The sequence below is a fragment of the Mesoplodon mirus genome (genome assembly GCF_964341445.2).
Source record: "Mesoplodon mirus genome assembly, chromosome: 6".
NCBI lineage: Eukaryota > Metazoa > Chordata > Mammalia > Artiodactyla > Ziphiidae > Mesoplodon > Mesoplodon mirus.
In genome coordinates this window covers 128,408,028-128,421,284 of record NC_138982.1, presented here as the reverse complement: position 1 = coordinate 128,421,284, position 13,257 = coordinate 128,408,028, and the positions used below count along the sequence as shown (strand labels likewise).

The following is a 13,257-nucleotide window of genomic DNA, read 5'->3' as shown; positions in this document are numbered from 1 at the left end:
GAAGTAGAAAGATATCTTCCTCCCTGGGAAGAGAACGATTGTTAGGACAGACTATAGAGGCTTTGGTGCCTTGTCCCTATTAGGAAGTCGTCTGCCTCCTTGTGGAGGAGGGATGGGATGGGAGATGGCTTTGCCTGTGTACTGCTGTGCTGTGTTACATCACAAGCCAGAGCCAAATAGTAATCTGGATATGCTGGGAAGGGATGCATCTAATGCTTCCATATTACCAAAGCTGGAGGAACACTGAATGGAGCCGGGCATGAGAATCTACTCCCATTTCCTCTGTTGCTTCTTCAAGACTTCTATGTTCAACCTGACATAGAATTGTCATTTGCCTTCTTACACTCATGTTAAACTATTACAAAAATCACCTATGTGCTCTTCTGAAGAAAGGAATATGCATAAATTTTGCAGTGGACTTTAGCTCAACTCCTAGCTTTAAACCTTTGTGACCAAAGGTTCCCGTGGAAGCTTCCCCAAATGGGTTTGTTTTCTTTTTTCAGATTTTTCTTGCAACCATGAGAGTGCATGTGAAATGCCGAGGCAGGTCTACAGTGGCAAAATAAACTCATCCAAGTGACCATCTCAAGCCGAAAGAGGTTTAACTCTCTTAAGGGAGTTTTTTAAACCTGCACACAGAGATTTTGTACATTGTACATTTATGTGCTCAAGATATCTCAAAATCCAAGATGTAGAACTGTGAAAATAATGACCCTGAACCTACTTATGAAAACAGGAGAGAATTGCATTTTCTTGATAGATGATTAACTTCCCCAGTCACAGGGTTGGAAACCACTAGGGTTCAATTTAATGCTTCGGGAGAGGGTTTTCTGAATATGTCCCTTGTGAACTAGAAAGGTCAGGGTGCTTCCCCATAAAGTGACTCATTTACTTCCTTCTTCTTGACAAGATTATGCTTAGGGCTTTTAAAGGCTCTTGACAGATCATTCCCTCCCATCAGGATATGGTTTCAGGCACAACTGTCTGTTATGATAAGATGCCAGATTTCTACATCAAGTTTAATGCTGCAAAGAGAGGCACAGTGGAGCTGAACAATCGTGTTTTAATATACCACAGTTCCAAGTGAACTGTGGAATAGAAAGCTACCCACTCAGACATGATTGGCATTGAGTCAGTCAAATGTGTCTGATTGATCCAAAGTCCATAGACATCAAATTTATGAAATTGCATAAAAGAACCAAGTGAAAAAGGCAATGCATCTGAGAAGTGGGAACATTAATTTCTTAAAGTTACCTATTAGAGGGAAAGGCTGTGAAATTTCTTTCAAAATTCCATGCATCAGCCTGACATCAAAACCCAAGCCACAAGAAGACAAACTATAGCATCTTTTGAAATTAAGGATATGAATCTTGTGGACACTGGGGTTTGAACATTCTGTAGAGCCTATGAAATATTTTCTGGGAAGAATTCCCCATTAAAACAGCTCCCTAAAGGACCCCAACACACTGGGTGGATAGATCAGTATGTACCAAAAATTGGGAATGCATCTCTTCTTGGTTGAGAGATGGTTATTTTCAACTCAGATGCCATGAAGGATGTATTTTGCCACTGGAACTACTTGTGCAAGTTATATTTAGCTCTAGGTTATTCATTAATTTAATTAACATTTTTTGACAACTACATTATGCCAGGAACTGAGCCAGTAGCTAGCGATATGTTACACTCTTGTTCCAAGAGAGGGAAATGGTTAATGTTCCAAAATGTAAATCTTCTGTTTTCAGGTTAAGTATAATCCATTTTAGTAAGGCCTACTCTTAATCCTTTATGAAATTTCTTTTTGAAATGATTTTTTTTAATGCAGTGTGATTGTGAAGTGAATTTAATGTGTACTGAAAAGTGCTACATCTGATGCAAATAGATACTTTGTAATTATGGGCTAAACACTCAGAAACAATAATGACAATAAAAAAAGGATTGGATATAATTAGTCCCCCTGGGGCAGATCTTTTCCTTTTATTATCTCTGTTCTTTGCTATAAATTTTAATAATAAGATTAGCCATTCAATGGCAATATAACCAGATTTCAGTATTAATGCATGGAATATTGTGAAATGAGGGGAATTTGGCAGAAAAAAATGTTATTACTAGTTACAGAAGATGTTAAAGACTTGAGAAAGTTTGAAATTATATGCATAGAGGTTAAAATGTTTCCTAATCTCTGCTTACCGTCAATATCCTTACAATGAGCCACTGAATTCTTAAGCTTGTTTTTTCTAATCACCTGAATAATCCTGTCTTAAATGTAAGGATCATGACAATAGAATAGCAGTTACTTTAAGAGAGTATATTTCTATAGAGATACCAGGTATTTTTTCCTACCATTTCTATATGAATGTTCTGAGTTTTTAATTAAAATTTTAAGAAATTCATCTTTGTCCTAACATAATGAAATAAAATTCCCGAAACAATGGAGGTTCCCTGTTATTCTGTGATACGTGAAATAGCTCTAGAAATAGTTTTAAGCCTTGGAAATTCTGCGTTCTGGCTAAAAATTGTAAAGGCAGTTATTTCTGTATTTGAATGAAACACACATGAATCACATACCAAAGGCAGAACTCTTTTTTTTTTTAAACTAAAACAAATGAATATACAAAAGTACAAAGGAATGTTATCTATTTTTCTTTCTTAACTAAAATAGCATTTGTTTATGAGGTATCATCTGCCATTTCATTTGACATGATTTATCTGACTACTCCAACATAAAAACTAATCTGATTTTTATATTTTTCATTTCTAAGCATGATCGTTAGAAATATGTTTACATGAATAAGTCAACAAAACAGAACCTTGTAATTCATTTAATGAGGGAAGTCAGAGTGTCTTTCTGAATGTCTTCCTGAATTCTCATGTCCTGAGGTGTAGGCAGTGTGAAGGAAAGGCTGGTGTTTGTATAGATGCACACTCAGTGTGTATCTGAGCTACATAAACAGTGATGAGGTCATGGCTTACACTGGGATCTTAGGGCTCATTATCCTCACAGGAGCTTTGTTCCCCAACAGAGAGAGGCCTGGGCCATCACGAGAGCCCGGTGTGCTACTGTTTCATTGTCAAGCTCTAGGGATTTAGAGAGGAAAGTTAGGAATATATTTCTGAATATCCTTCTGAAACATATAAAGAAATCTCGGTATTAAAGGAGATAAGCAATTTTCAGCATGTGAACACATTCACCATTTAATTATCCATCTTAGTAGAAGATAAGGATGGATTTAGAACTAGAATCCATGAATGTCACAAAAGCCTAACTTTTTATTAATACCTATAATCTTTTTCCAGTAATCCTAAACAGATTGACAGAGGACCTTCCTATCTTGCTATTTCTCCTCCCTACATCCGAGGCATTAGCTAAAGCACAGCAGAATGCCAAAAACCAAGGACAGTATTTCCAAGATTGAACAAATCTGGATGATTTTCAGCACAATTAAAAAAGCAGATATTAGCACGTCCCAAAATAATATTATCTGAGCTTATAAAAACTAGAAGTCCAGACAAGGACTTCTAGAACAGGCTCTCATTTCTAACTATTCAGTGATTTCTTTCAGTTTCCAGTTCTATAGGTTACTTTGTGGAACATGTCTTTGGTGTAGTCCATTTTAGAGTTTCCTTGAAAGGCAGGAGCACATAATGATCAGGAGAACGGGCTGCGGAGCCAATGTTGGGCTACCTGTTCTTGCTGTACCCCTGACTAGCTCTGTAACTAAATGGAGCCAGCTTCACAGTCCTAAACCTCCTTTGTGCCTTGTTTGCTTCATCAATGTAGTGGGGCAAGCAGCTGTACCTCTGTCACAGGGTTGATAGGAAGATTTAATGAGTTACTATGAATAAAGCACTTGAAACACCATCTTATTCATATAAGCAGTGAATAAGTGCTGAACTGTTATTGCTTAGAAGAAAGGGAAAGGGGGAAGGGATGGAGGTAGGGACTGAGTAGAAGAAATAAGCATGTACTGAGTAGCAGCTGTGGATGCAGCATTGTGTGGGTAACTAACACAACACTTTAAATTTCCACATACACCATATGAAAGATCGTTATCTGAATGGTACAGATGAGGAAGATGAGGCTTAGATATTTTGTGACTCATATTTATTTATTTTTATTTTTTTAATTTATTTTTATTTTTATTTTTTTTTTTTTTGCGGTACACGGGCCTCTCACTGCTGTGGCCCCTCCCACTGTGGAGCACAGGCTCCGGATGTGCAGGCTCAGCGGCCATGGCTCACGGGCCCAGCCACTCTGTGGCATGTGGGATCTTCCTGGGCCGGGGCACAAACCCGTGTCCCCTGCATTGGCAGGCGGACTCTCAACCACTGCGCCTCCAGGGAAGCCCTATTTTTAAATTAATGTTAACATTAATAATAGCAAGTGGGAATCAATACTGTTTGTGGTGATAGTGGAAAAAAGCAGTGGGGGGAGACCCAAGTGTCAGTTGGCAGAATTCAGCTTAGAGCAGCAATGCCAAGGCCAGTTTGGAGCAGTTATATCCTAGTGCCCATGCTTGGAGGTTACAGTCCTCTGAGGACAACATGCCTTGTAGAAACATTTATAGGTGACTGACTACAAAAAAAAAAAAAAAAGAAAAAGAAGAAGAAAAGAAAGTTATGATGAAAAACAACCTTTATGTTCAATTGAAGTATTTTTTCTTATTTGAGCTCTTAAAGAAAAAAAATTCCATTTTCTTTAAAACAACAAAGCCTTTTCAAGAGGAAAGAAATGAAATAGAGCACCTGAGAAAGCACATTCAGCCAGTCGGCTGGGACACCTTTGATGAATGCAATTAGTTGCAGTCTGCAATTTTGGAAGCATAATTGCAGTAGAACTAGAGGGACATTTTTAGGACTTGGTGATGAATAAGGAACAAGCATGTATGTAATATCCCGATTGCACGGTCCTGCATATAAAATATCCATTGCATTCAACAATACTCGGCCTTTGATTTCTGACCCCAAAATCACCTTTTTAAATATATATATTTAAAACCTATTGTCTTTTAAATATGTACATTATCGATGAGGTTTGTCAGTTTTTATCTCTTTTACTACTTTTCTCCTTTTCAGATTTAAAAGGCCATTCCCTGATTTGTAGGGTCAACCAGATTTCAGAGTACCAATGAAAATTGTAATGATGTGCTGCCCAAAACTGTTTCAAGCTGTGATGTCTGCCTTTTTTGGAGATTATGGAGAAGCACATTAGGATAAAAGGATAAAAGAAATAAATAAGGCAGATGATAAAAGAAATAAATAAGGCAGATGAACTCAGGTTTACTTTCTTTTCATTATATTTCTTTGTTTGTTTTTCTTAAGTATAGGAATGTGGCCTGTGGAAGGTATAGTACAGAGCACCCTCTCTGAGTCAGGCCCTGTATAGTGTGTGATTCCTGATAAAGAAAGGCAAAATCTAGCCCTTAAGAATCTCACAGTTGAAGAGAACCATCAGAAATGCAATAATGAGGGGTTGAATAGCATTTCATGGGAGCACAGAGAAAGGGTACCACCTCCACCTGGCATGTCAGGGAGGTGGCCCTAAGCTAAGCAACAGGAGAAGGGGAGGCACAGTTTCCATAAGGAAAACACATATACCATCTCTGTGAATAAATTCTGTACCTTCCAACTGGTTTTCAAGGTGCCCATGACTCACAGGTTAATAATAACTAGATAGACCCAAATGGCCAAAATTCTATTTCTGATATGAACTTGCATAGGTAATTTTTCTTTGTTTGTCTTAATGAAGAAGAAACATGTATCTTTGGAAATCATTTTTAAAAATCACATAGTAGGGCTTCCCTGGTGGCGCAGTGGTTGGGAGTCCGCCTGCTGATGCAGGGGACACGGGTATGTGCCCCGGTCCAGGAAGATCCCACATGCCACAGAGCGGCCGGGCCCGTGAGCCATGGCCGCTGAGCCTGCATGTCCGGAGCTTGTGCTCCGCAACGGGAGAGGCCACAACAGTGAGAGGCCTGTGTACCACAAAAAAAAAAAAAAAAAAAAAAAAAATCACATTGTAGAATGCATGTAGCAAGAGAATTGTTAAAGATAGAGAAAGCAGACCTTGTCCCTTTTTTTTATGAGGATGAATGCTTTCAAGTAAGACTGGAATAAAAATGAAATGGAATCAATTAGAAAAAAAATAGAAGCACTTAAGAAGAAACTTAATTGTTGCTGAAAGAATTAGAATCTGATGGCATGGAAAGGATTTAATTAACTCCAAAGTAAAATAATACATTGGCCTTTCTCCCAGAAAAATATGATGTCTCTTAGAGTTTATCAGCTATTTCTTGGCCTGCAAATTAGTAATGGTTATCTATTATTTTTCTCATTTTGATTATTACATGCTACTGATGGTGGGATTTTTTGTGCAACAGTTACTGCTGAGAAAACCATTAAGACTGTGCAGATAGAATTGTAGTCTCATATGCCCCTGTATATTTGGGTGGGAAAATGGAAAGTACCTAACTTAAATCTGACAGATCCAAAATCAACTGTCCTTCAATAGCAGAAGACACTATTTTAAAAGAAAATGTTAACAAGGATAGCCATCATCATATGTGTCAAATGCTAAATGCTGTTACAGAAATGAAAAGCGACCGATCAAATAAGAATTACCTAGTAAGAAGGGAATGGAGAATTGCAAAAATGTGACTCACAGTGCTTTCACATCATGGAATGAATTAGTGGGACCTCTGACCCAAAGCCATTGGAAGAAGCAATATTTTGGACAAACCTGAACTTTTTTTTTTCCCCTATAGCCTCGTCATGTGTTCAACATGCTAAAGAAGTATGTCCGTGCTGAACAGAAAGATAGACAGCATACCTTAAAGCATTTTGAACATGTTCGCATGGTGGATCCAAAGAAAGCTGCTCAGATCCGGTCCCAGGTAAGCACAGAATGTGGTAATCATGCAACTTGGACAATTCAGTGTTCTTGCCCTTTGAGTTGGATCTTTAGGTATTCCCAGAATAGCCATGGGTGTTGGACCTCTATAGCAAGAGTTCTTTAATGCCTGGTAAATTCTAAAGGCTTGTCCTAGGGCAACATGTGGTTTGGCACTTTCTGAGTTATGAAAATAACAAAGAATATAAAAATCTTGAGTGACTACTGCTACTGATTCTTAAGGAACCATCAAACTCTGATGACTAAAATGAAAACAAAATTGTATAAACCAAAACCGCTAAAATTTGGTTCAACTAAATTATAGAAGACAATCATAAACTCCATTTCTACTGTAATGCTTGGAGATAATGTGAGACTAAATGAAGCTTGGTAGTGATAAGTTTTATACTCTGCCATTTTCAAAACTTGACAACTGGGATCTACCTCTGGAAATCTGAAATTTTACATTTCCTTAAACAGAAGAATTTTTTGAAATATCTATCATTAAATATCTATGTTTCATGTGAAATATCCATATGATCCCATATATTGGAAACTTTGCAAAGACATATATATATATATATATATGGAGCATCAGAGCTTATTTAGGAATCTCAATATTAGGAATCAGAATTGGGCAGAAATGGTCTTTTCAATTGGCTTTATATCTTATGGTTACAAGCATATAATATAATGGAAAGTTTAAAGCAGCTCCAAAGTTAGAGAACAAAAAATGAGGGAACAAGAAAAATAAAAATGCCCTTTCATGTTCAAAGTTCCAGCAGCATTTTGTCAGTTTTATTTGGGAAGTTTGTATCTGTCTGTGGTGCTTGGTAAGGAAAATAACTCTTCCTTACTCCAGAGATGGTTTACCTGGAGCTATCATCCTTTGCTGCAGGTTATGACACACCTCCGCGTGATTTACGAGCGCATGAACCAGTCTCTCTCCCTGCTCTACAATGTTCCTGCTGTGGCTGAGGAAATTCAGGATGAAGTTGGTGAGTGAGCTGTTTTTTTGGTGCTGTGCATATAAACATATTTTCCTCCTGTAGGAGAAAATCAGGGAACTGAGTTCATCTGCATCAGGAATCATCAGTGTTTTAATATGTGGAAGGAAAAAGAGCAGATTCCCTTCTACAGTGAAACTCTTGGGGAGTGGAAGTTGCTCTCATCTTTGAAATGCATCAGGTCTTAACTGCATACTGACAAAAGCCGAGGGGAATGTAATTTGGCTTTGGTCTATTTGTGTGATAATGAGCCACTTGTTGTTGGATTATACTTGTCAACAGTTTTCTAATTTAGTCAATCTTATAAATATCACCTTATGATGCTTTGGTACTTGACAGTTTAATAGAAACAACCCTTCATCTCTTAATTCTTTATTATCATAATCTTATGAGTGTCATGATATCCTCATTTTTCAGATGAAGGAGCCCAAACTTACAATTTAAGAAACTTGCCTATGTCACGCATATCCCAAGGAGCACAGCAGAACCACAAAACTCTGACTTTTGACTTTGAGGTTATTGTTATATTCAGTAACGCATCTTTCTTTGATGCACGCCCCGCCCCCTGCATAGCCATGAGTGTTCTCTGGACCACGTTGTTGTTTAAACTTAATTAACTATACTTCATTAAACTTTTAAAATAATCATACACTCATAAGAAGTTGGAAAAATAATACAGAGTAGTCCATGGTAGACATCACCCACCTTCCTCAGTAGTAACATCTTACATAACATCATGCATTATCAAAACCAGGAAACCGACCTTGTGTGCCCACTGTCTCCTATGGCCCTAGTTTTCCTCATGACATCTTTAATATTTCGTATGAGTAAGTTCTCCCTTTTCTGTTTTTCTTGGAAAGGGAGTAAAGTATCACATAACGTAATTCTCCACAAACCCCCAAAATGCCCATATTTGTTTAACTTTGCCTCACAAAAGTACTTAGATGCAATTACCCTAGTGCATCTTTCAACATAAAGCAGATGTATGAATCCGGGCGATATGGTGCATAAACCGTCTGTAAATAAGCAATATGTGTGTGGTGGATCCCTCTCCATAATGAGTCCTGTTCTTTGTTAATTGGGTTGGAAATAGATGCTTAATTTGGTTTAAAACAGATGCAGGTTGTCTGAAAACAGAACACTCAGGATGTTGTAGATGGTGTTCCGGTTGAGGAATTCCTGCTTTGAAGTGCCCAAAACACAGCTTGGCTCGATTTTTACATTTCATAACAGTGCTGTTCTACTCTTTTTTTTTTCTAACTTAGTAATACCTTGCAAGTGTTGTTTGTATTACTACCAAGTATTTGGCACTTATCAGGTGATAATGGTCTGTTCAGTGTTGTGTATTAACACACAGGATCCTTTCTTTAAGAAACGAATATTCTTGTTATATATTATGATAGACATGTGTAAGGAACCTTTAAAATACTGTGTATTAAATAAGTATAAGAAAGTCCTCCAATAAGTTGTAGAAGGGACAAAAATCAAAGAAAAATCACGTTCTTAATGAACTGAAGCTCAAATCTTCTAGATGAATGTATTTTGGCCTTATAGCCATCTTATCAAGCTTATTTTCATAAGCAACTTCAACTGAGGTGTTGCCAGTAATACCAAACTATAGAGGAATAAGCCATTGCAAAGGACTAGAATATTTCACTCTCAGCCAGTAATTATGGTTGACTCTCTCTAATTAAATTACCAGACGTTTTCATTCAGCAAAATACTACTGAAAGCAGTGACCACTAATAAGTCGCAGTTACACAGAACAGATGGTGATTCAGCTGTCTTGAGTGTTGCAAAATGCCCAAGAGTAGAACCACACACTAAACTTCAAATATCAGTGGCAGGGAGAATATTCCGATAACTAGAATCATAGAATTTTTTCTTTAAAAAAAAAACTGTTAAGTAAGCTTAAGAGCATGTCATTTTTAAAAATAGTTTTGTCATTCTGAGTATACCGAACACCGAATCCTGAAAGATAATCATTTAAAAAATCTTTCTTGCCTCCATTTTAAAATAGCTGTTTCCTGTGGGAAGAGAAGCTTGCATTAATGAACTTCCATTAAATAGAGCTGTGTACCATTTGAGGTCCTAACACCAAAGCCAAAGAAGAGAGCTCCCTGGGGAAAATGGCTTTTCTGGGTTAAGCTTAGTTGTCTTATAGAAATGTTCTTTATTTGAAGGAACATTTAAAAATAACTTACTTTTAAAGTAGGACCATGGATGAAACAAGATGGGCTGTGAGTGCCAATTGTTTGAGCTGAGTGCTGTTTAAGCTGAGCGGGAGTTCTTTGTAGTATTCTCTTTACTTTTATATGCACTTGAAATTTTCCATAATAGAAGTTGGTTTTTAGCTTACTTTCCAAATAGAATCTGCACAGATTTCTTCCAGTGTATGTCCTGTACATTTAATTTCTAATTAAATGCTTTGTCATTAGTCTGATTTGCATGCATCTGCCTTTTCTGTGTGTAATCAAATTTTAGATTTGGAGTCAGTTCAGTGTAAGAAGCATACTGAAATTCAGAGCTGCTGGGAAAAGGAGAAGATCCAAAAGAACCTACAAATGCATGTTGTTTATATAAAAGTTTGTGCTTATAAATGCAGGCAGTTAGAATATGTTTAATACTGTAAACCATCTGAAGAGAAATACAATCGTTTTGTTAAATAAGGGTAATAGTTGCTCTGGAGATGAAGGGTTTTCACCAGTCCTGAGGAACTGCTAGTATCTTTCGTGACATAGGTTTATCTGCTTCAGGTAGTTTATGCTCCCATGAGGATAGAATTCTCTATTATGGATGAAAATGAGGAAGAAGCTAGTCACACCAGAAAGAAAAGGGCAAAAGTGGGAGCTGGCATCAAATTTGTGAGAACAGTAAAGTGTGACTGACTAAAGCCTAGAATTCATCAGGCCCATGAGTTCCAGCCCTGACCGTTTTCACCCACTGTGCTTTCCTGAGAAAGCCATCTGTTTATGCTGCTCTACTGTTAACTCCAGTAAATCCCATATCCATAACAACAACCTGTCTACTGAGTCCCAGTGACATATTCCAGACTCAGAATACAGGCGTACCTCATTTTATTGTGCTTTGCAGATATTGCATTTTTCACAGATGGAAGGTTTGTGGCAACTGTGTGTCGACTGAGTCTGTCAGCACCATTTTCCAACAGCATTTTCTCACTTCAGTCTCATTTTGGTAATTATGGTGCTATATCAACCTATTTCATTATTATTACATTTGTGATGGTGATCTGTGATGAGTGATCTTTGATGTTACTATTGCAAAACGATAGTGACTCGCTGAAGGCTCAGATGATGGTTAGCATTTTTAGCAATAAAATATTTTTTAATTAAGGTATGTTCATCGTTTTTTTAGACGTAATGCTATTGCACAGTTACTAGACTACAGTATAGGGTAAACATAACTTTTATATGCACTGGGAAACCAAAACATTCATGTGACTTGCTTTGTTGAGATATTTGCTTTATCGCAGTGGTTTGGAACCGAGGCTGCAGTGTCTCCGAAGTGTGCCTATATTTCACCCATTTCTCAAACTCCAAACTATGAGTGTAAGGAAGAAATCGTTGTGTCCCTCTTGAAATTGACCCATTTTACAATCTCAGTTATGGGTTCTCCCAGTTGTCCTATACATATCCATGATGCCTTCCTCTCCTCCACCCATGATTGCTTATCAATCTGAAATCCTATATATTCTACCTCTTATATTCATGTGGAATCCCTGCTCTGTAAATCCACATTGTTAGCTCAGATCCTTATCCTCTCACATGAGTTTCACTGGACTCTCAACTAGTCATCTTGCCTCTTGCCTCACCTTGGTCCCCTCCTACCCAAATTCTTCCTCTTCAGGGCTGAGTTTCCTGCTAAAATGAAAATACATCCTGCACATGGTTCTTCCTTGCTTGAAAAGCAGCATCCTTCAACACTCCTGAAATGTCCACACTCCCATAAGCCCTTGACTAATTTGCATAGGGAGCCAGAGGGAAGAGCTGGTGTTTGAGTGACAGTTATGTAGCGAACTGATGAGAATCTCTTACTGATGATGTTGCTGGCCTGAGTTCTTTATGAAAGTTCACCCTTGTTGAGGTTCAGGGCCACCACATATAGATGTGGCAGGTGGTTTAGGGAAAAAGTGTAAACTGACATTCATTCCTCCCACTGACGAAGCCAAGCCCTCTGGGATGGGGCCACATCCACGTGAAGCGGAGCTTTCTTATAATTCACACATACGCGACATATGCACTAGTGACAACACTGGTGAATTCAGTGACAGCACCTCCAACTAACTTGCCCTTAACAGATAGTAAAGTGATGAAAGTGGAATTGGAGCCAAGGTCTGCATGAGTTCAAAATTCATACTCTCTCTGCTACCCAGTTTCCTACTCTCAATTCCGTAGATTTTCTTCTACTAAACCTCAGTGTCTAAAGCACCATGTATCCACCTCTAATACCATACTGTACTTTGTATTTAATTGTTTATTGACATGTCCACCAGCCCCCAATCCTGTGAGATCTTCCAGGACATGTCTTGGTCATGTCTGTATCCTTGGGATCCAGCAGAGGACCTGGTACTCTGTAGTATTAGTCATCATAGCCTAGGTTGAAGCAAATCCCTAGGCTGCAAAGTAGATGCTCCTTAAATTAGGTGGATCAGGTGTTCTCCTCCATAACCCTAAAGACCCACCCTGAGCTTCTTCCTTAGCACCTAGCATAGCTATTGCTACACAAAACAAATCTCTTTCCTCGGCCACAGCATTCTCTAAAGCTATGATTGATCAAGCCAACAAAATGGGTGCGTTGGCAAAGGTATCAAAATAAAGAATAAAGCAGAGTTCTCAGGACAGTAATAAATAACATTTTACAATATTGTACTATATCATATCCATGACCCTCTGCTATTTGGCTTTCTGCCCAATTCATATACTTTGACACTTGATTTATTAAATATGTTGTCTGGTTTAACTCTTCCATCAACCAGAGTCTGAGGCAAGTTATTTGCTTTGCTTCACCAATAAGTATGAATTATCAAAACTACTCTATTAGTTTTATAAAAGCTTGCTGTTTATTCTTTTATAATAATTTTTCAGTTCAATTTGAATTACTATTATGTGCAAGTTCCCAGGCACATCATTTATTACTTAATGTTTTCCTTTTTTAAAAAAATGTATTTGCATACAAATTATGAAGCTTTCTGTAAAGAAAGACGTAAGGCATTTGTAGAGGGGGAAAGAATCCCTTCCTCGTTTAAAATAGCTGTCTAGGACAAGTTTTTTATTTTTTTTTATTCAGCAAATGATAGAATCATTAATTTAAGGAAAATATGCCTCTTTTCAATGTCCATATTCT

General features: G+C 37.7%; 1 protein-coding gene across 4 annotated transcripts in view; it reads left to right on the top strand.

The window, feature by feature from the left end:
- APP (amyloid beta precursor protein) overlaps positions 1 to 13,257 on the top strand; it is a 294,233-nt gene that overhangs the window by 217,609 nt on the left and 63,367 nt on the right. For all 4 annotated transcript variants that reach the window (XM_082625057.1, XM_082625056.1, XM_082625055.1 and 1 more), the window contains 2 exons: positions 6,762 to 6,890; positions 7,785 to 7,884. In XM_082625057.1, coding sequence (XP_082481183.1) covers positions 6,762 to 6,890; positions 7,785 to 7,884 — 229 coding nt within the window. The remainder of the gene's footprint in view (positions 1 to 6,761; positions 6,891 to 7,784; positions 7,885 to 13,257) is intronic.